General features: G+C 38.1%; 4 protein-coding genes across 6 annotated transcripts in view; 3 read left to right on the top strand and 1 right to left on the bottom strand.

Annotated features, from left to right (window-relative positions):
- The window catches only part of LOC132258399 (uncharacterized), a 28,068-nt gene extending 20,078 nt beyond the window's left edge, over window positions 1-7,990 (top strand). Inside the window, exon 4 of the transcript XR_009468277.1 lies at window positions 7,879-7,990. The gene's annotated coding sequence lies outside the window, so the exon portion shown is untranslated. The remainder of the gene's footprint in view (window positions 1-7,878) is intronic.
- LOC132258441 (membrane-associated tyrosine- and threonine-specific cdc2-inhibitory kinase) lies at window positions 7,265-9,868 on the bottom strand. The gene is made up of 5 exons (XM_059755772.1): window positions 9,198-9,868; window positions 9,017-9,139; window positions 8,427-8,625; window positions 8,223-8,368; window positions 7,265-8,135 (listed from the first exon to the last, which is right to left on the bottom strand). Exons 1-5 carry the CDS (start codon window positions 9,768-9,770, stop codon window positions 7,695-7,697), a joined length of 1,482 nt encoding a protein of 493 aa, XP_059611755.1. The 5' UTR covers window positions 9,771-9,868; the 3' UTR covers window positions 7,265-7,694.
- Window positions 9,869-9,989: 121 nt separating this feature from the next.
- LOC132257128 (dynein regulatory complex protein 1 homolog) lies at window positions 9,990-12,098 on the top strand. The gene is made up of 2 exons (XM_059753905.1): window positions 9,990-10,135; window positions 10,196-12,098. The coding sequence occupies exons 1-2, from the start codon at window positions 9,990-9,992 to the stop codon at window positions 12,096-12,098; spliced, it is 2,049 nt and encodes a 682-aa protein (XP_059609888.1).
- A 97-nt stretch (window positions 12,099-12,195) lies between these two features.
- LOC132255444 (uncharacterized) lies at window positions 12,196-22,508 on the top strand. Of its 3 annotated transcripts, XM_059751487.1 has the most exons (11): window positions 12,196-12,639; window positions 13,823-13,932; window positions 14,178-14,207; window positions 16,145-16,532; window positions 16,623-19,283; window positions 19,424-19,557; window positions 19,885-19,902; window positions 20,151-20,313; window positions 20,563-20,675; window positions 20,735-20,881; window positions 20,948-22,508. In XM_059751487.1, exons 1-11 carry the CDS (start codon window positions 12,543-12,545, stop codon window positions 21,425-21,427), a joined length of 4,341 nt encoding a protein of 1,446 aa, XP_059607470.1. In that variant the 5' UTR covers window positions 12,196-12,542; the 3' UTR covers window positions 21,428-22,508. The 3 variants fall into 3 exon arrangements, with proteins under 3 accessions (XP_059607470.1, XP_059607487.1, XP_059607479.1); XM_059751504.1 differs by lacking the exon at window positions 14,178-14,207; XM_059751496.1 differs by lacking the exon at window positions 19,885-19,902.
- The last annotated feature ends 134 nt before the right edge of the window (window positions 22,509-22,642 follow it).

Raw genomic sequence — 22,642 nt, 5'->3', positions numbered from 1 at the left:
AATGAGAGATCTACACTACAAGATCGTATCAAACCATAAATCGATCAATTGCTAATAACCAGATTCATCGTTTTTCTTACACTTGAGCGGCAGGACGGGGTATCACAGGGGCCCCAATCGATCGCGCGAGAGAGATTCACTGTGCACGCGTCGAATGCCTCTTGGGAAAAATCTCTTTCTCGCCCAGGCCGCAGTCAATTAATTGGATACGATTTGCTCCACAACAAGAGGTGTCGTCCATCACTTTGGCTACCTTACATTACTCCACTGACCACAAGTAGGTGTCAATTGCCAATTGAATATTTCCCCGACCTCCGTGTTGTGATCACGAGAAAATTTCACCGGATATTTGAATCATTCACAAGGCGCACTTTCGCTTTCGGCCACAACACTCAAGATCCTGTTTCGTAATTCACCATGACTCGATGGTCCCAAGATCCGGGTTCGCTGTACTTGATCATATCATGATCACTGAAATAACATAAGAGGAATGCTCACCGTGTCGTCTGAAATGGGTATCCTTGTATCCTCTGGAATCCTGATACACGATGGCAAAACACTGTGTTGTTGTGTAAATCCAATAGTATGGTATATTCACTTTTTTTCGTTCGGAAACACTCTCCTAATTATCACACTTTTCCTCCATCAGCATGAACTTGCGGTGCTCGGCCGAAAAAGAGCAACTGAGAAAGTTGTAACAATGATGCTGACGAATAAACTGGAGCGCGCACACTTTGAGATCAATTTTTTCTGTATGCCGCAGAACGTTCGTTATAGCGATGAGTAACTGATAAAATCCCAGAGCTATGGAGAATTGTGGCTCAGAGGAGTGCAAGAGCAAAAAAATACCTTAAAATCTACACACAATATACTAAGGTTTGAACTCGACGGAGTCTCATATGGAAATACGCCGGTTTTGGCGTGTATCAAGATTTTATACCACGTGAAAGTTTGACCCCTTTCTCCAGTATTGCCTCGCTTTGGTGTGAGTGGTTGAGTGCTTCTGCGTTTCATACCAGCACATAGTGCGATCGTAGCTGTGGGGAGTGCATGTGATCACCCGGCTGGGGAGAATTATCCGCCTGTGGCGGAGGGAGGATGGTTGCAACGATGGAGTCTCCTTTGGCAAAAAGTCATCACCCAAAAAAAACCCACATGCCTTTTATTTGGCAAGCAAACATGTGGTGCAATATTTGCTCAAGTGTTTGTCTTCGGTAGACGTCAAGGAGGTAGAAGACACTTAAGAAGCTCTCCGCCACCATGAAATGGCAAAGTAAATTGTCTCATTCATACCATACATATCTTATGATATTATGATGAAGAAAGAAGAAAAAACGTTCCGGTTTGCGTTTGATGACAATACAAAGAGTGATTTGAATGACAAAAATTTTTGAGCAAAATCCACTTTCACCTATTTTTGCGGTGTCTTAAGCTTGCACGAGCACACGGAACAATTGCACGTAGGTAAATGAACAGAGAGCACAATGACCAAAAAAAGTGAATGAGGGAGACACTCATTGAAGTTGAATTATTTCAGCTTGCAGAGTTGGTGCCACCTTAGATGAATGATCGACAGTGAACTTGTTTGTATTTTGCTCGTCACCAGATCATCTTGCCAGTGAAAGTATAATCTGCTGAAATTTCATCGAATTTCCATCTCTTTTCTATTTTTTCATGAATATTTTTGAAAGGTATCACTGAACACTTAAATGAGATCAATAGAGCAGCAGTGGAGATTACGGTGACTGTCGAAATCGGCCTTTTCCGCTAATGCTCCTATTTATTTAGAGGAAGAATTTGTTTTGAAATTCTCCTATAGTCTAATAGACTAATTAGTTGCCATCAACAGAAATCTCATGATATTATTTGAAGGTTTGAAAATGCAAATGATATTTATTGCAGAAAGGAGAGCAAGTAAAATTAAATGATTTTATAAATTATATTTATACTTCCAAAATACTTTTTTTCTTATAGTATAATATTGAAATTTCTCTTGAAATCCGCTTCAAGTGTGGAAAAAATCACCTTTCCAATTGCAACAAATTCTTTATGCAAGTGGCTCAACGAGAGCAGTCTGATACGATTACTCTTTAAATTTATACTCATAGTGGAAAATAGACATGTGTTTGATAAACGAGTATATCAGTTCATATTCATAACTTTGAAACGCACATAAGGAAGGTGAAGTGATTTGATTTACTCTAAAAAATTGATCGTTCATTTTCGCGCAGAGTGAAATTTTTGAAAGACAGACGCTGTTGTGATTCAGCTCAACTGCCAGATCAATATGAAAGAATCATTGTGAAAATTTTGCAATTCAGCGTGATCAGATTCCATGTGCACAGCAAGAAAAATGAGTGTTAAGAGATGAGTGTTAGCGAGAGAAAAACGATAAATTTTGCTAAATGATTGAATTATTAGATAATTATCAATTTTACACTCTTTGTCACGAGTCACGAGTCTGAGAAAGTGCATCTATTTGAAGTGATGGGAAATGTTAATATAATATGGCTGAGGAGTGTTCGGGTTTCACCTTTGGATATCCTATCAACCATCAATTTGTAGATCATTACATGATTGTCTTGAAGTTGATCGCACGCGATCCAGATTCGATTCACATTAAGACATGTATGCATAAACATTATTTGAAATAGCACCAATAAAACCTTTTCACCATCTTCAACGTCCATCCAGAATTCAGGTCAGAATGATGATCATTTTATTTTACTATTTGAAGTGTACCTAGTCTGAAATAATATAAATTATAATGTTTCAATGGTGAGGTAGAGCGATTTACTTTGATCGCTTGATCACCACCTGACATTCCTCGACAAATCTCACTTTCTTCTTTCTGCTGGCCTTTGTTCATCACCATCACCAGCAAGACACACATCCTACTCCATAGCGGATCTCACTCTGTCCGCTTATTTGAGCATATTTTGTAATATAGGCATACAGCAATGAATAAATATATGAGTCATTGCATGTGATGATGGTACAAATTGATCACAAGTAGGATATGTCCTCCGCTATGGAATAAAAATCATCACTTTATGCCCCACACGTTCTACATAAGTCTCGATAAAAATATAAAATTTCCTCCTCATTTTTATGCACTGGAAGAGAGACAATCCGATAGACCGTGGCATGAAATCACTTATAGGGATTTGAAGATCAATGGTCTTAAGATATTTCTCATTCGAAACTAATTGGATAATTAAAAATCCGCAGTTCATCTCATAAATTTACCGAATAATTCCTACCGGTCCCATTAAACAAATTTTTACTTTCTTTATAATTGTCGGGGCTGGGCAGTAAGAAGTGTTTGGGCGCACACAAAACGGCAAGTGCTATTCGGTAAACACGTAAAGTGAGCTCCCAGAGCAGACTTCTTGTGCCTTCTTTGCTTCATCTTGCGAGCTGCTAACCTTATGTGTCTGGCCATGTGAATACACAAAAGTGACGAACGAAGAAGAAAGTGGGTCACCCGAAAAACCACTAAATTTTCTGTTTTGCCGAACGGCTAACAGAGTGAAGGAAGAGAGGGCATTTTTCGCCACATGGAAAAGCACGGACCGCAAAAAAAACGATACACGAAGTGTGGTCTGTCATGAAATTCCTCTGGGGAGAGAATCATCACTTCATCGAGGGCTTCTCCAATTTTTTTTTGTGAATTTCTATCCACAATTTCCGTTCTGTGATCACTGCAGCGTTAAGTGAATTTGAGGAAAAAAGGCTTTCTTGCGTGTGTTCGTTTATTTGATTCGCAAAGAAATTGCACAACAACCTACCCTCCGTGTCATATATGTTGATGGCAGAATGAGCCTTTTGCGTCACTTACCAACAAATAATTGCTCAGCACGGAGACCCAAAAATATATGCTAATCATACCGGACCTGGGGCATCATCGCTCCTTTCTGGTGTGCGAAATCTCACACCTTTGTACATTCGCCCACCCAATACAACCTGCATTGGCTGTGTAGAGAATGCAACTTTCGCTACTTTTATTGTTTCATTTAAACAATCACCTGTATTGTGGGTGGCAATTGTTGGCTCTAGAAAAAGAGACGCATATTCTTATCCATTTCCCATGCGCTTTCCTATTGCATGATAACACCGCTTATACATATTTTTTCTAATTTAATTAATTATTGTCATCGCCATACGGGTTCACCAGCTCAGCGAATGTTGGTAGTGACAGGCAAAAAGCACTATATCTTTGCACGTAATTGGATGTGTTTGGAATATTTTCTTCGGCTATTGACTTTTTATACAAAGTGAAAATTGTGTAGGTATTTAAGTAACATATTTTGGTTTATTAAATGAAGATGAATGTTTTTTAATAAGCAAAAATTAGTTAATTAGACAGTTTAATTTTTGATATGATTTTATATGCACATATATATGCGCTAGTGATAAGGCAGCGTATGATTTTGACTTTTAGATAAGTTAAACTAATTCTTTTAGCATTAGCAATTGCCAAAAGGCATGTTTCATTTTTGAAAACCAATTTTAAGTTTAATTTATTCTGTTCTATTGACTCAAATCTTGCCTTTAATTAAGCTGTTATTCCTTCTCCAAACTTTCCATTTTGTCTAAATAATCGTGCTCTGTCAGAGGAATTTGTCGGGTGGAGAAACCTCCTTGAAATGTACTTTTTCCCTCTTCTTCTGACGATTAGCCGATCGCGAGTAATTGAGAGCATCCCAAAGAGAGGCGTTGAAAACGCTCACGATCTTGCAGAAAGTATCTACTCTGGAATCCACTGAGATTCTTTTCACTTACAATTTGCTGCCTTCTTTTCTTTTTGCCTCTAACTTCATACAATGCTGAGTTGAGGAGACAGAGTTTCAAATAAAAGGCAGTATATTCTCTTTTTTTTATTCAAATAATGGCAAAAAAGTGAGTCAGTGGAGGGAATTCCAAATATTTTCTTCTTTCACATTATTTTTAAAAAGGTATATTATTCATATGGATTTGGCGCGTAAGTCGCTTTTCACCCGCGCGATATTTTCTCTTTTATCTCCAAACAATGATATTTTATTTTTTTTAATACACTTGCTGAATACTTCGCACACACATTTCATGTGACTATACACATTACAGCGCCATATATAGGTAATTTATTTTAAATGCTAATTTTCCCTTTACAAAAGACATGTGATTAGCTGTCTGGGACTCAGCGGATCAGTGAAATGCACACGATTTTCAGTGAATTTCACGAAATACTAGGGAGGTGACAATTTACGCAATTTCACCACTATTGTCTGCACAAGCTCACAATATAATTTTAGAGTCTGGGTATTATGGAAATGATGTTCCGGAAAGAAATCCAAAAAAGTATATTGCGGAAAGCTGGCTGAATCGAGCCAAGAAGGTGTGGATCTGGAGCAACGTTGCTCCAATCATTGAGATTCTCTTCCACACTTTTTGCGCTTTTGATTAATTGTGTGATTTTTGCACACTTTTCGCTTCGAAAAATGACACTCTCTCGTTTTCTCGATGGAAAAATCTCCATGCAAGATAATGAGCCAAGAGGGAGAGAGAGAGAGAGAGAGATGTAAAAGTTGCGGGTGACACAAAATGAAAAGACGTTAAAGTGAGAACAAATGGAAAGGAGTTGAAATGAGATAAAAATTATAGGGCATCGAGGTGAGGATTATTAAAGAGAGCCACTTTTATAGATGCTACAATTGTGGACCGCATCCAATAAATTACTTCTTGATTTCATTTTTAAAGTGACACGGAATCCAATAAATAAAGTCATTCGCAGTTTAATGACATGACATTTAATGTCCAATGAGCGCTAATCAGTAGATGAGGCATTGAGTTTAAGAGTCTCTCTTCCTTTCATTTGGGAAATCGTTTATTGAGTCAAGATTTTATTAAATGTCTTGGTAAAAGTGGAAAGTTTGAGCATACCTATCATGTAAAATCTTTTCTAATTGGAGAAAAAATTAAAGCTTTGGTTGTCATAAGCTTTGTTTTCTATGCCTAAAATTAAATTGGATTAGTTGGGAATTTTATCCCTGGTTAATCCATTTCAGAACCTTTCGGTTCTTAATTGGAACTTCTTTGGATATAAAAAATTACCATTATTCCTTCGCGGATGCCAATAGGAGATATTAAATTTTCAATCGAAAATTAGTGAAGTTCATTCATACCACTGATGCTGAAAAGTAATAATCGTCTGCGAGAAACAGTGTCAAATGAAACTAAAGTGTGTCTACGCTCATTTATCATCACAAAACTCTTGAGAATCTCCGCGTATCCATAATTTTTGCGAGAGAAAAGAAAGATTTGCTCTGCATAAAATGAATAACCCCTTCGCTTTTTCCACCAAATTTCCCATCACGGTCGTTGTGAATTTAATAGTAGTATTTCTTCACTCAATTCCCACTTTCAGAAGACACTGTGCTCACCAAAGTGCTATTAAACTTTCCAAAAGTGTTCAGTGATGCGTCGAAAAGTGGGATCAAGTACACTATATCAGCACCACTTTTCCTTTAAATGACATAGAGACATCACAGATGACTTAAAAGTGTCTGCTACGAAGAAAGGCATCGTGAAATTTGCAACTTAAATGCATGCATGTGCAAAGGAGAAGAAAATTTGCATGATCCAGTGTGGGAGGATCTTTCAATTTCGTTTTCAGTGAATTTCTCAGAATATGGGTATGGTCTGGAGTTTCGCTTTCTCGCTCTGCTGGAAAAAATTACAATATACCAAAAGGTCTGTGAGTCATACGAGTCAACTCATCATGTTGGAGGGTTCGAGTTTTCTTGTATTTCACTTTTTATATGCACTCTGGCGCGAGAATTTTTGGATAGGTCCGGCTAGGGACTTGTACCATTTACTCACACTGGGCCGCATAACACTCATCATCTTTGTCCAGTTCAAAGTGCACTGACTTCTTCACTCATGCCCACAATTGTGGAACCTTGAAAAGGTAACTTCTTTGATGCCTCTTCGGACAATCATTGTATGGGACGTTTAGGAAATTAATGTTGATGAATTAATCAACGTAGTTCATTGCCATTAAATACCTCATCGTCGAGTATTTCAATAAAAGGCACACTCAAGAAAATCTCTCTATTTTTTACTCCGGCACTTTTTAGTCTCCAAAGAATTACTTTCAGAGCTAAAATAGCATGGGAAACTTTCTATGTAGATAAATGTGACGTAATAAAAAATCATCGAATCATAGACAATTTGAGACTTCTGGTATAATTCAGATATGTCCTCACTGTAAAATGTATGTAACCGATTCCTCGTGATCTAGAATGTATACAAATCTGCTCATTTGATTGAAGTGCATTTCATATAACAATCTGGGCCCCACAAACGCTCTACAAAAAAAGTGATCAATAACGTGAAGAAATATGAATATAGAAACCATTCAGTAATCGTTTTATTTTAGCTTGTATCACATTAAAATTAATTTATGTTAGTATAAGAACAAACAAAAGTGAGATAGTAAATTTTTCCCAATGATCGTTTTTGCTGTTTTGCCTTTCATCTCAACAATAAATCTATAAATGAGCTTTGTTTCGATAGAAACACCGTTCTCCTGTTTTTTTTTTTGTATTACCACAATAGACAGAGAAAATTACTATCTTGGAAATATCTGATATTTCATAAGAGAAAAAAACACCACGATAAAGAACATTTTTTAAGAGTTATTTTAAGAGGGACTAATCGGAATCATCGGAGTGCATGAACAGTTTTTTGCATGTCAACGACGAATATTCGTGTGTCGATCTTGGTGTAAAACTGGAAGGACTGCGCGATAAGTGATTTTTAAACTCTTCAAAGCCGGAATTGCTCTGAGGACTGTGTGGACTGTCATTTGCTAACCTCGCTTTTCTCTTATCGTAGCTCAAGATTGGCGTTGAATTCACCACCTCCGACATGTTGATGCTGCTATCGTCTAAAATCGGAGTACTTATGTGCTGATCATCGTCACTCATCTCCAAAGGTGACGTGGAATTATGCTGCTCATATTCATTTTTATGCTTCCGCCTGACACAGCTGAGCATAGCAAAACTAATTTGAGTCACAAGTAGTCGGAAGGTTTTCTTAAAATTGTGCCACTTATTCGAAAGCTGTTGCAAAGTCATTCGCTTTACTTTTCTCTGAAAAAAAAAAGAAACAAGCGGAGTGGTTTAAGAAATGTATCAATAATAAAAATAAAACCAAATGGTTTTTGTCAAAGGGCTTACAATTTTTGTTATGGACCACCAACGTGTTCGTTTCGTTAGCAAATTGGCTACTCGTGGATAGCGCAGAAGAGCATCAACGGATGGCCTCTGCTGCCAATCGGGATTCATCATCCATTTGATGACACTGTACAGCTCTTTTGATAGCACTGTAATTGAGAGAAAGTCTTACAAATCGCCTCAGAGCGGAAGATTAATCTAACTTACTGCATTTAGATTCTTTCGGGAGGATGCCAGCTCTCAACTGTTGCCACAGAACTCCATTTGAAGGCAACTCAAGATTGCACGCCAACTCCAAAATGGTGATGCCCAGGCTAAAAATATCGGCAGCCTTTGTAAAGATCCCCTGCAGCAGTTCAGGTGCAATGTAACGTGAGTCTCCCTCCATGGCGGACTCTTTGTTTTCCTGCAGATCACATCAATCGTTTTACAAACAGTTGAATATCATAAAATAATTTAATAACTTCTCCATATCAAATGAGATGAAATTTTCCAAACAGGATCTAACTTGGAATGTTAGTTAGCATGACAATAAAACAATACTCTCATTGGGTTTCCGTGAGTGCTTTTTATGATTTAATAATCTTATGATGGTCGATCAAAATTAAATGGGCATTTCTTGTGAATTAACCACAGCTTCTTTTTGTATTATTCTTTACATATTTGATTTGGGCGGCAGAGTGTTGTTTGAGTAGGTAAATAAACTCTCATTTTTGATTAAAAATTTAGATAATTTAGTTTTGTCGTGGGACAAATTTCTTTTAAGAGACTTCTATTATATGCGGTTTTTTACTCACATGATTGAGGTCAAAAACCAGGCCAAAATCTCCCAGCTTGCAAACTTCATCCTCAGTTATTAAAATATTTTCCAACTTGATGTCCAGGTGAATGAGATTTCCGTCATGAAGTCCTTTGAGAGCCTGAAAATTACCAAAAGGGTCACATAAAGAGTATTTGAGACATACTTTCATTACTAACCAGCAAGAGATCCAGCAGGAATGACCAGGTCAAGGATTCTGGAATCTGACATTGCTTCATCACATATGTTTCCAGACTACTCTGGCAAAGTTCCATCTGGATATAAAGGCGATCTCTTTCCTCCCACGCTTTGTGCAGCGTGACACAGTGTTCATGGCTGGAGAACTCTTCGTGCCTCCTCACCTCTTTCAGCCTTTCCTCACGATAGCTCTCACTCCGGAAGTACTGCTTGGACTTCTTCACAGCATAGAGTAAACCATCTTCACGGGAGCGCACTTTGAACACTTCCCCGAAAGATCCTTCGCCAATCTTGCTGATTCTCTCGAAACATTGATCAAAGTATGACTCAGTTTTCTCAGGTTCGTACATGAATGAGAGTTGGGCATTCTCAAGAGAACCTTTGAAGGAGATTGCCAAGGCTCTTTTGGAAGAACAGCGATTAATGTTGCAATATATGCGCTTGAGAGCCGGCGGCTTCTTTCTTGAGCTTGCTCTCTGGCTCTTGAACGAGTGCGAAAATTCATCACTAATGTCTGGCACTGGGAGAGTGGATTTGTTGAATTCACTGGTCATTACTGTATGATTACTGTGTTGTTTAAATTAAATGTAAACACGCTTTTCCATTAAGTTAGGGCGGATACATTGGGAAATTCACCGGCAAAGTGAGGTTATGTTGTGACTTTTAACGCGACTGATTGCCATCTGCAGAGCATTCTGTGAAGTAAAAAATCAATTTGAAATCAACAAATCACTGAGAAAAAATTCATATTTGAGGTGAGAATTGTAGTGACAATGGACGGAACTGAGGAAAGAACCGATGAAATTGCCCTGCCCAGGATCTTCATAGAGTCCAATGCACTCAACAAGGATGAGTTGGAAGTGAATTTGGCAATGGTGGTGGAAAAATTGAAGTCTAAAAAATCTACGCAATTACCCACGTAACTGCCACAATTTTGTTCTCATGAAAATTCCAGACATAATTTTATTTCTGTTTTCAGGATAAATCCTGATGATCTGAAGAAGGATGCCATTCAGCGAAGGATCGATGAGAGTAATAAGGTACTCGGCGAACTTCTGAGAGACGGAAATGAGCTGGTGACTAATATCCGAATTGCCAATGACAAGCGTGAAATTGATCGCCGCGCAGATGAGGCACAACTCCGGGAGGACCTTCTGGATAAATTGAATGTTGAATCAGAGACGGCGACATTAAAATTTCAGGGTATCACAGAACGATGGAAAGAATTAGAGACTGTAAAGGATCCGTTCAACATGCACGAAGGACTGGAAGAACAAAAAGAGCGTATCCGGGAGCTGACGCATCAAAAAGATGATATTATCATGGAGTGTTGGAAGGAGTTGAAGAAGGCTGATGAGAGATACTATCACGATCAGGAGAAGCAGGCATCGGACATTGTGTGCCTTGTAGAGAGAGTGGATCATCACATTGAAGCAATGAAGTCAGCGTACAGGAAGCACTTGGACGTTCTACAACAAACAATTGACCAAGAAAGATCACGGATTAAGGCTGGAATTAACAAGAAGTGGGAGGATCTATACGGTGAGCGTCAGGAAAAGGAGAAGAAAAAGTTGTTGAATGCTAAGGAGAAGTCTGACTTTTTTGAAGCGGAAATTGAAAGGATCACCGTTCAACATGAAGAACTCACAAGAGCCACTAAAATAAACCTGGAGCATGACAATGAAGCTCTCCAGTTAGAATTACAACGAGTGAAGGCAAATATTCTACTTAACTCAGAGAAACTGGATTACAATTTTGAAGTCCTGAAACGACGAGAGGAAGAGAACGTGATAATTCGATGCCAGCAGAAGAAACGTCTCATGAGGATGAGTGAAGCAATTGTGACATTAAAAAGGAAGATCAAGGATACCACTGCTCAATGCGACGGTGAGTGTGGAAAGCTCCAGACTGAGATATCTAGGCTTCAAACTCAGGTTCGTGATATTGAGGCATCGGCGGCAATCTTCGCGGACACCAGCGATTCCAATTATCGTGGAATATGGGAGATGAATTACTCTGAGGCCATGAAGTTGCTTAATCAGATTTTGGAAATTGATGAACAACTCCACGTTAATCAATTAGGAGCCGAAGCACCATCCAGTGTTCCCCAGTTGAATATCCTTGAGGATTTACCTTCATTTCAAGCGGCATGCGAGACGATTGAACAGGAAAAAAAGAAGAATCTCAGTCAATCACGTGGTCAGAAGTTATCTCTAACGGCCGAAAATGCGTCGGAGTCATCTATCTTGCGTGAAATCTGCGAGAAAATAGCAGATCAAAGTGAATTTCTGATTGAGAAGAAACTCGAGAAGTTGATTGGACCTCTCCGAGAGGACGATGAAAAGCTATTAGTGAAAGTGAACAATATTTTCACAGCACTTGGAATTGAAAATGTTGAAAATTTATTGGAAGTTCAGCAGCACTTTCTTCAGTATGCGTATTGCGCACATTGTTCGCAGAAACATACGGAAATTTCAACTCAGGAGAGTCACGAGTGTGAGAACTCTGCTGATTCCGTTCATGAGCTTGTGTTGGAGATGCCAAACGTTCTCTCTGTCCTCAGAGAGTTTATGGAGGAACATAAGGATGATGACATCACCGAGAATGATCCAGAGATCACGTCTAAAATGCGATTGACTCTGTCGAGATTGCTGGATCCTGCGGAAGTGCGCAACTTCTGGCAACAATTTCGTTGTGCTTTTCCCGAGGAGAAGGAACGCTTATGGCAAGGACTGGAATATGGGCTAACAGAGTATCTAAATGTACTCAGGGAGCGAGAAAAATTGGATTCTGAGTGTGGTCAATTGAGACGACAAAATGAGGAGCTCCGTCACCTGCTGCAGAAATACGTGGAGGGCTGCGAGAATTCAAATGATGGTTAAATAGCGCGCTTGGAGACAAAACCTGTCATCGGCAATTCGCGGGCGTATAACAGTTATATGTATAACACTTTGGGACTGGCACAAATTATGGTGACGTCACGGTGTCAAAGATAATAATGGCTCCTCCTGAGTTTTCTTTCATCTGCAGTGCTGTTTGAAAAAATTTGATGTAACAAATATACGACTGAAATGTGGCGTTTTGTGTAAAAAAGGGAAAGTGTAGGTGATTTAGCATCGATTGGTGAATCTATATTGGGATTTAGTTGGCAGTGTGCCTGTGAAAAAAACAATGGAAATGTGGCAGTGAATTTTTCACACGCGATAGAGACAAAATTTTCAATATATCTCCACATAAAGTCACGCCATGGAGGTGTAAAGGTGCTGTGTCGCAGGATAGCTTCATAATTGCTTTTGGATCAAGGAAATAGCCTTCCGGAGGACTCAATGGCGAGGATGTGGAAGCTGGGAAGCTTTATAGTCGGCCTGCAATTGAGCATTTGTGCAGCAATGCCCATTTCCAATGGAGACCCCGTGCGCTCAGGTACTGTTTGTAGGGGATAGCTTCTTGAGTCTTTCATATACACGGGGGTGCGGTGTTGAGTGGTGGTTGGAGGGCACCTACTTCGTTGCTCTGATGAAAGCGAAATTTTCCGCTGAGCGAGCGAGAAGGCTTGAACATGGTTCCCATAAATATTAATTGTGGCTGTTAAAATTCACTTTTGGTCAACAACAGCAAAATAATAATTCTGCGCGTTTCTGATGCATTTCTCCTTCACATTTTCGGTCTGCATTTTATTGTCCCCAAGAAACCAACGCGAGAAGGCGAAAACGCTGTGTGATTACTCAATCGAGCGATATTAGCCGTGAAAAGGCACCAATTATTTATCTTTCTCGCTCATTTCTCAATGAAAGCGTGTAGATGAAAAAAAAAACGTGTTTAAGCTGCGAAAAGGTGTTGAGAAAAATAACATTTTGCGAGCATGCAGAGAGTGGGCTTACTGCCGCAAAGTCTTCTTAAACTGCTTTAAAAAAAGATAATTTTCTTCCAACTCTGCTCGACCTGCGACAGGGGCTCGTGGTTGTTGTCTATAAAAGCGTTGTGTAAAATTGGAATGACTCTGTAGCAAATTATTTCATTCACTCTCATTCCGTTGATAAAATTGTACTCAAGGCAAGACGAGCACCGAGATAAGTTGGAAAAAGCCACATACTTAAATTCCAGATTCACACAAAATACGTCGGCTCTTCCTTAATGGTAGGAAAGAATAGTTATGCTGCATATATTTTGTGGTAGGCTTGTGATACTCTATAGTCTGTAAAATTGTTTCTATATTTACTTACACTCTATATTCCAATTTTAGCATATTAATTATACACAATAAATCCTTGTATTTAAGCGTTCTTACTCATACAAACTTTAAAATTGATTATTGTACTTTTTACTGCAAATTTCACTAGTGAAATATTTACATATTTTAAGTGGTATAACACCAACACCCCCGATTATGCAAAGTTGTTGTGACTTCCAATAAAGTGTGACAGGTTTTAGAATTTGAAGGTTTAAAAATTGTATGGAGAATTCATACGGCTGTATATATTAAACTTGAAATGGGAAATAGTCTGAGAGAAGCATAAAAGTGGAAGTTCTTATTTTTGGTATTGCATATATGAAGAGATTTTTTAGGAAATGAGCTGATGATAAAGCGTGATTGTGCTTCTTTTAGGCTCTTGGAGCGCAGGAACTACAGTGCTTTTTGCTGTGCTGAGTTTTATGGGAATTGGAACTCTTCTTGGCGCCTGTTTGTGTTGTCGTCGCAGAAAGCGTGGCTTTGAGGTATATACACATAATTACACAGCATTATCCTATGCCTTTTCCCACATACCTACATACATAACTCATTTTTCTTTGTGTCATATTGTAACAACTAACATTATTTATCCTTTTTTGTGCACTTGCTTTATACATATTTATTATCTCCCCTAATGTCCCATCTCTGTATACTGTCTCTGTCCTTTGGTAATAATTTGTGTGCATAATATCCATTATTTAACGACATGTATTCTCCTTCTAATAAACAGCTTGACCATGTAAAGGAAAATAATCATAAGGTACTCATTTGTTCAGAATTTTTATCATTTATCACACAATTTGCAAGATTATGCTTGTCTACCATTTGCATGCTTATATTGTTGTGTAAATAACCGCTCATCGCCTGTTTTGTGGTGTCGCAATGTATCTGTCTCCTTCTATCGCGGTGGCATTAGTCATCATTCAGTTCAACGCGCTACTTGTGCGAATACTGAAGAAAGAATAGTGCTAAACTGTGTGAGAACGCAGAAAAATCGATAACACAATAGTCTAGAAATGTAGTATATATTCTATCAAAAGACATAACAGCTAACTGGCTGTGTATCTCCTAGAATGTGCGGAGAGTGAGAATGGGAGAATATTATATATAGGTTTGGAGAGACATGAAACGAGAGGAGAAAATTTATCACACTCATTTTGTATTGCTAATTTAATTGAATGTAGGCAATGTAGAAATAAAATGTCACCCATATGGAAGAGAGGTTTTTCCTCAATTGGTTAGATGTGTATAAATTTTTTATACATTACATATATGTATATTTTGTCAAATCGCCCACGAACATTTTTGCATGTGCGCTAAGCGGAGGGAGAGACAAGGAATTAGCATTCCTCCAAGACATTTCTTTTTTTGTCCATTCCGATTGACAATGTAGATTAGGGGAGGAGCTTATCAAGTGTAGAAGAGAGTGGGCAAAAGAAATGAAGCAACAGGAAATATGACGCAAAAATCCTTTCGTGATCATTTCATATTCATTCTACAGTGCACAAAAGCATTTGTGTGAAAATATTCACATTATGTTAATTAACATGAAAGTAAAATTTGACTGAGTCACTCCTCGTTAAAGACGTCTGGCCTAGGTTATTCAATGACAATGACCAACAGAAGAATTTTTTAGTTTTATATGGGTTTTATGTGACAATTATTTGGTATTATTTTAAATGTTGAGAGCTCGTCTTTTTATTTGTTCAATACAGAGTTGAATTTTTTTCATTCCTTCACACAACAGCTGAGTGACGCTGTCTAAATTTAGGGTCATATTTCAGATTTGTAAGAATACTATATTTGTTGTTGGATCTAGATAACCGAATCAGCCTCTTCTTGCCACTCACTGAATATGCTGTATTTTGCTCGGTCTTTGAAAGAGCAGTTAAGATTTGCAAAAAAAGCGCCTTTGGCTGAATTGTTCACCTTGGATTTTTTCTAACACTCTCTTTCTCTTTTAAATGATTACCTCTGCGCTCTGAAAAATGCTCTTTGAATAGACTTTATTTTTCAATTTTTTTACCGCGTAAAATATCGTGTTGATGTTTCTTTTGTACGGTTGTTGAAAAATGTTTTCGCATTAGAAACTGAGTCATTTATTTGGTTGATTAGTTTGTATTTCATATTTCACAAACATATGAATGTAGTAATCTCTCCATTTAATGAAAACTAACAACACAGTTACTGAAGCATATCATCTTAAATTAAATGCAACAATTATTGTATTTTGAGTAACTTCCTGAAATAGTGTTGGTGCTTAGAGTTTAGATAATTCTGTAATTGAAGGTTAATTGCTACATGGTCAGAATTTAAAATATTTTGTGATTGAGGATTATATCATTGTAAATTTTCGATCATGTACGAGCTTTTTAAGTCTAAAGCAATGACCGACCTTCAATTCAGTAAGGTTTATGTTTAATAAGACTGTAAATTGTAGTATGATCAGTATGATTATAATTAATTATATTATCATTGTGTGCAGAATTGATAATAGTGAACACACTTTACTCTTTACCTTTCGGAATGAATGTTTTAAAATGAATCTTGCAGTAGTTTCTTTCCAGTCTGAACTGAGATCAAATAACCAATTTTCCACATGATAAAAAGAGTCATGATAAATTGAGTTCAATTGACCTCTGTGTGGAATTGTGGTGTAAAAATTGATACAGTCTCTTTTTCCACATCTCAATGCAGGAATTCAAAAATGAAGCACCGGGAAGTATTGAAACTGCACGCACAGAGTATCCAATTTTTGGAGCACTCTCACCAAATCGTGGTGATCAGGAGGAGGCGAGACCGACAGCAAATCATGTTGATACTGTACAATCAACCAACATTTGCACCACCAATGGTTCACAGTCACCTCCACCACTGATTGTGAATGTGAATGAAGTGCAGACGAATCATATTTATTCAGCACCAATTAATCAAGTCTTTGACAACAACAATGGCCCTATATCGCCGGCTGACATGGAGAATATTGAGAACAACAACGCCGGAGATTACATAGCCAATCGAAATGAGATTGGTGTGCTTGTTGAGCCATCTATTAATGCCATTTATCGGAATATTGTTAACTCAGGTATGTTGGGTTTGGATATGGACAAAAAGATTGCTATGATGACAATTGTGAGTGGAGATGTGATGGAGGTGTTTTTAATGTCTTTTACAGCCCCAACCCATGAAGATGCCATAGTACATGAATCGTGTGTTGTACTTGATATTGAGGAGGTGTCTGGTGTGCCAAATACACAGTTCGATAGTGATTCAATGTTGCCAGTTATAAGTACAAAGAGTCAATCGTTTTTGGAGAATCTCGACCTGAGGACGGAGTTTAGTGATGTGGATGATACGAAGGCGTCCATAGATGATATTGAGGAGTGCGATGCAAAGTCAATTGACAGTGTGGAGAGTGTTGCATCTGGGAATAGTGAAATTGAGGAGGCACTCATGGCACTGCAGAATGCTATTGCAGATGAAGATACCTGCGATGCGAATGACGAGGAGGAGGAAGATAGCATGGAGGCCACATATGAAGATGTGTTGAAGAATCTTATGGTGGAGAATGTGGAGAGAAATGGCGAATGCAAGTACCATGCTGATATTGATGAGATTGAGGCAGTAGCGACAAAACTAGTCGATACAGTGTTAGATGAGAGTGAAAAAATCATCAATATGAAAATGCAAGAGACGTTCGATTTATTAGAGAAATCGTCGAACTCCCTCGAGGAAACATTCTTCACGGATATTCAGAGCAATAAACTCTTCCATAGTACACCGAATGTCGCTAACAAAGTGACTCATATCGATTCAGTAGTTAATCGGCGAGTACGACTCGATGTGCTGCTTGATGGTGAAATTTCCAGTCCAGAAATAAATCCGGAGGCAACATTTGTCAAGCCGTCGGATGGAACATTTACATACGAGAGTGAAGCAAATGGTCCCACGATAGTGATTGAAAAGGAGAAGGATGATATTATATCGGTGGATCTCACGACAATTACGCCAATGAATACGCCCATAGAAATTAATTCGGCTTACACAGTGGATAGCTGGTATTCACAACCATCGACGTCGAAAGCAGGTCACTCTGGGTGGTTTTTGCACCCTCAGAAGGATGAAAAGACTGCGGATGAGAGTGAAATACCGAGAGGTGATGAGACATTCAAGAAAACCACCGGAAATGAGACATTTGAGGTACTCCCAGGAGAATATGAGGATGATGACGATGAAGAGGAAAATGCGAAAAATCTCGATGTGACATTTGATGCACTACGGCGTCAACTTGAACAAGTTCTCCCATATGCCCAAGGAATAGTGAATCCCATCAATTTTTCGGACGAGGAGGAGAATTTTCAAGACAGCCCAGAAGTGTTTCCAGATTTAGCCATTGAGGGGGCGTCAAATACACAGTCTACCAAGGAAATTATCATCAATTATCAACGTCGGCCAACTCGACCACTGTCGCCAATCGCTGAGGAGAGTGAAGATGAGACCACGTGCAAGACATTTATAATGAATGAGGCGAAGTATCAGGATAGCACGAGTACAGGATGCATGGAGACTGGAGAAGCGATTATGGGTGTCACCAAGACTCTCATGGCATCAAATGACACTTTGTTTAATTTTGAGGATACTTTGGGCGATAGAGATGATCAATTTTCTCCACTGGTGGAGAAGAGGAATTTCCCAGTGGATATGATATCTCCAGCAGAGAAGTCGTCGGAGAAGAAAGGTGTAAACTTGGAACTTAATCTTACTAAGATGATTGAAGTAAATGACTTGTGTTCACCAGAGGCGGCAAAAACATTCTCGGAAGACCACATGTCATCAGATCAGGATCCAGATGGCACCTACACAACAAATACAATTGAGGGGGAAACTTGCATCTCTGTGGCTGGTATTGTGAGTACCACCTTTGTTGAGGACGACGAGAGAATTTCCGAGATATCTGAACCCGACTGGAATTCCGATCTGACGTCGACAGATGTGGTGGAGAAAGATGGTCAAGAGGTGGATAGAAATAGTTTGTTGGATGTTGATGACATTGTGGCTGAGGAGATTGACAATGTTTTGGATATTGTTTCGGTGAATGGTGAGAGGAGGCCATTGTCAGAAACTGAAAGTGACAATGACACTGTGAAGGAGGATGAAGAATCCTCAGAAGCGTCTCCAGTGAAGAAAGAGGTGAATGGGGGTGATGAGAGTGAAGATAAAGGAAATGCTCCTTCGCACAATTCTGAGATATTTCAGGCCAAAGATACCAATGTGAAATCCATAGCGCGCTATGAGGGTAATCAAAAGTCTCCGCCACCAACGGCCAGTGAAACTAAAATTGATGCCAATCATGTAACTCTCGCAGCGGATGTATTGGTGAAAGATTTGACTAAGAAGTTCTGGAGTGAGTCGGCGCCAATAATCTATAACAAACACCATCCGATTTCTAACTACAATATCTACGAAATTGCTGACTACGATGGACTCGGTGAGGAGAGCGGAGTGATAATTTCAGAAGGTCAGTGCCTGTCTGGTGAGGAAGACCCGTGGTCCTCACCTGTGATGAGTCAGAATGCACTCACAGACATTCGATATACTGTACCAGCATGCGAGATGATGTCTACCTCTTTTAATGGGGACGAGTGGGACAGCGAGGGTAATGTTGATGAGGATGACAGCAGCGAAGAGTTTATGTATCTGAAGGGTCTCAGTGCAGCAGAAACAGAGAAGATGTACGAGAAAGAGGTAGAAAAGGAGCAGTCATCTCTCAATGGACCTTGCGAATCTGATATTTGGACGTCACACAAAGATAAAGTACCTGTGCACAGAAGTTCAGGTAAATTCATATATGTATTGATACAAATTGGATGATTATTTCCATGAATTTGATCCCATATACCTAAGTGAATTATAAACCTATTAGAAATGTATAAATTGATTTTTTTAAGTCATATGAATGTTTATTTATTCTTCTAGATAATCCCGATTCACCACCAATGAACTCTGAAGATTGTTCATCGGATGTTGAAGGTGAATTCATTCCCTCTTGTTGGGACTCAATGGCTCTTCCTGTACGATCAGCAATGAAAAGCCCCGACAAATCGAGCAGTGTGAGTATAATAAGATACAAATAGAACCATTTGTTGACTTGCTATACACAGCAGTTGTTTATTTTCCTATTGAATGAACGAAAAGCAATTTCCATCACAATAAATTTAAAATGTTGAAAACAATTTTTGATATTGGTCGCAAAAGATAAAGAGAAAAGAGGAGTTTTGTATTGAAAAAGAATTCACAAATTGGTTTGTGGTTGCATGTAACTATTTTTTTTCTATTTATTCTTCTTCCTACTCACATTAATTTTCTTCCTATTGATTCCAAATACTTTTTTTTAACAATTATTGCATTGATGATGATGATGATAATATCAACTACAGGAAGATGATTCATTCGGTGTAAGTATTAATTGAATAAAGTAAAATGACTTTTCCTAAGCATTTCTACACTCTTTCTCTCGCTATATGTATTTCTTAAGATATATTCGTACCAAAATCAGAGAGATTACTATGATTAAGGTTTAAAAAAAAAAGTTTCGCCTATTTTTACTCGATTAATGTATTTAATCTCGTTTAATTTTTCTCTATATTGAATTATGCGATATTATTTGATACTATATTTCGCGTATTGGAATTTTCTCTTACAGGGGAAGAATCAAAGGAATGTGATATTCAAAGTGCAGATGTACCACTCAGTCTACGAGTACCCTCGTGAAGTCGTGCCATTATCACCAGCATACAGCGAGCCAAAAGTTTGGAATCATCATCGAGAAGATTTTCAATCAACAAAGTTCAATGCAGAAGCAATCGGTGAGATTTCCAAGCCTTGCAATTAATTGATTTCAGTCTGTATACGGGGTATTTGCAAATGTCGTTCACAGATTCTGCTTGGAGATATTAAATCAATTTTCATCCAGTCAATCCACATTAATATTGACATTTTGATATGATAATAATGTAATTCTTGATATAAAATTGAATTAAAATTTTCATGTTCCCTAACACAAAAAAAGTTTAACAAGAAATGCAAAATGATCTCTAAAAATGTCTTTTTTTTAGATTTAGATGGATTTATGGTGTCAAGTTCAACTCGCCCCTTCCACAACAGCCAGTTTCAGGCTCAGTGTAATACCTGGCCGAGTGATTCAGACTTCTCATGGTCACAATTGCAGGTATTTCTGTTGAGTGTGTTGTGTTGTGTGTAAATAAATGACATTGATTGAATTCACAGGATGGCGAGGACGAAGATGTCAAGTATTCCAATTATTCATCAATGCCCGTGGATTGGCCAAAAAGTCTCAGTGACTTGTCGCGACAGGAGGAGAATCTGAGGGGGTGTGATCATGCGACTGAACTTAAAGATAGCGATGTTATTTCTGTGAGTTTCAGCATCTTTATGGTAATTGCCCATACAAGGAATTTATGGTATTACCTTATATTACAGAGCGAATTGCGTGAGTCAACATCTCTGGGTGATTTATGCCATCAGAAGTCACTCTTGCGACTTCCACTGTCAACTGTGAATATGTCAAGTGTGGGTGAAGAGGAAGAGAAGGTGGAGAAGCATGCCGAAAGTGTGGAGCCAAAGGTGGAAGAAGCTGATAACTTTATCCTACCAACACCCTCATGCACAGGCTCCATGGATTCCTTGAGCTCGAGTTCCGGATCAGATCGAGCAGTGAGTTTTAACACTTTTGGCAAGACAAACCAGTCGGAGAGTTTTGAAGACTCACTGACAAGCAGTCGAGATGGTAGTGGGGATGGATGTAATCCATCTGAGGTTGAGATCACCATTGATCGCGAGGATCTTGTCAATGAAGTGGAGAGGAGAATCCAGAAACTGAATCATGAGCGATCGACAAGAATTAGCGACAGTACCGATGAAGATTCTGGTATTGAATCCGTTTCACGAGTCATCAAGTAGAAATGATAAGGAGGATGAATATGAATTAACGTTTATCTCCTGTGTCCAATTGTCCAAACTGTAGGTAGATTTATCATCCACGAACTGTCAATACCCATAAGGGGGTTTTGTGTTTTGAACAAATGTTTATTCTTTACTAAATTACTTTTTGGGAAATGAAAGAGAAATAATGAGTTCTGTTTGGCTGTAGTAAAGGGTAAATATTCTGTGATAATACAGTTTAATGTGTTACTTGTAAATATTCCTTTAATACTTATACTTTTGATTATGTATTCTATTGAAATCACAAAAATTAATCCGTTTATAAGAATTCTTTTCTCTGTGTTACTGACGGAAAAAAAAGAAAGGAAGACAATATTCTTGCACAATATTTGTTCAAATGTATAGCAACTGCAAGTATTTAAATTAGTTACTCTTACATTTTCTTATCATGCACGTAAGTGCATTATATTAATTTGTTTGTTTTTGATAGCCGAACAGAAGAAATTCAGAAGTATGTGAGGAAGAAGAAAATATATGAAAGGAACTAATTTATAGAGTTTTTCGTTGATTCAGAATCACATTGTTCAATGTTGTGGTTATTTTATTTGAATTATTATAAAACAAATTACTGTACTTAAATAACCAAAGGAATTTCTAATGAATTCTTCAACAAGTGACGGTATAAAATCTCGTAGAGGGAAATGTAAGCAGTTCAACAAGTGTTTTGCGCAATGATATTTTATAAGACAGTAAATCCAATGCGACCAAATTGATATTAAATCTTATACATCACAACATTTCTGAAACATACTACATACAAATTATTCCAATAATTTAAAGTCAAGTCCTAAATATTCATTCATTAACATTGTGTCAGGAGAATGGAATATGTAGTATCTAGTTTGTAGAAAAGGAAGAAAATAGTTTGGGATGAAAGAAACTCGCGAGCTTTGTTTCTATAGCTCAGTGGGTCTCAGATGGACTATAAGAGGATGATAAAAATTGTCTGGCTATGAGGTAGCAGTGAGTATATTACAATTTCTACATTAATATTATACTGTACAATATAAGAAATTAGAATAATAAAGAAGTAATAGTCCATACAAAAAAATGTGTGTTGTGTTTTCGTTTCCGAACTAAGTAAAATCCCGCTTTTTTTTGTACATCATTCGCCTTGTAGATGGCAGTTCGAATCGCTTAGGTGTGCAACGCAAATGAAACGGTGAGTGGTGA

This window comes from Phlebotomus argentipes, unplaced genomic scaffold (assembly GCF_947086385.1).
Source record: "Phlebotomus argentipes unplaced genomic scaffold, Phlebotomus argentipes genome assembly contig_6, whole genome shotgun sequence".
Classification (NCBI taxonomy): domain Eukaryota; kingdom Metazoa; phylum Arthropoda; class Insecta; order Diptera; family Psychodidae; genus Phlebotomus; species Phlebotomus argentipes.
This window is presented reverse-complemented; position numbering and strand designations above follow the sequence as displayed.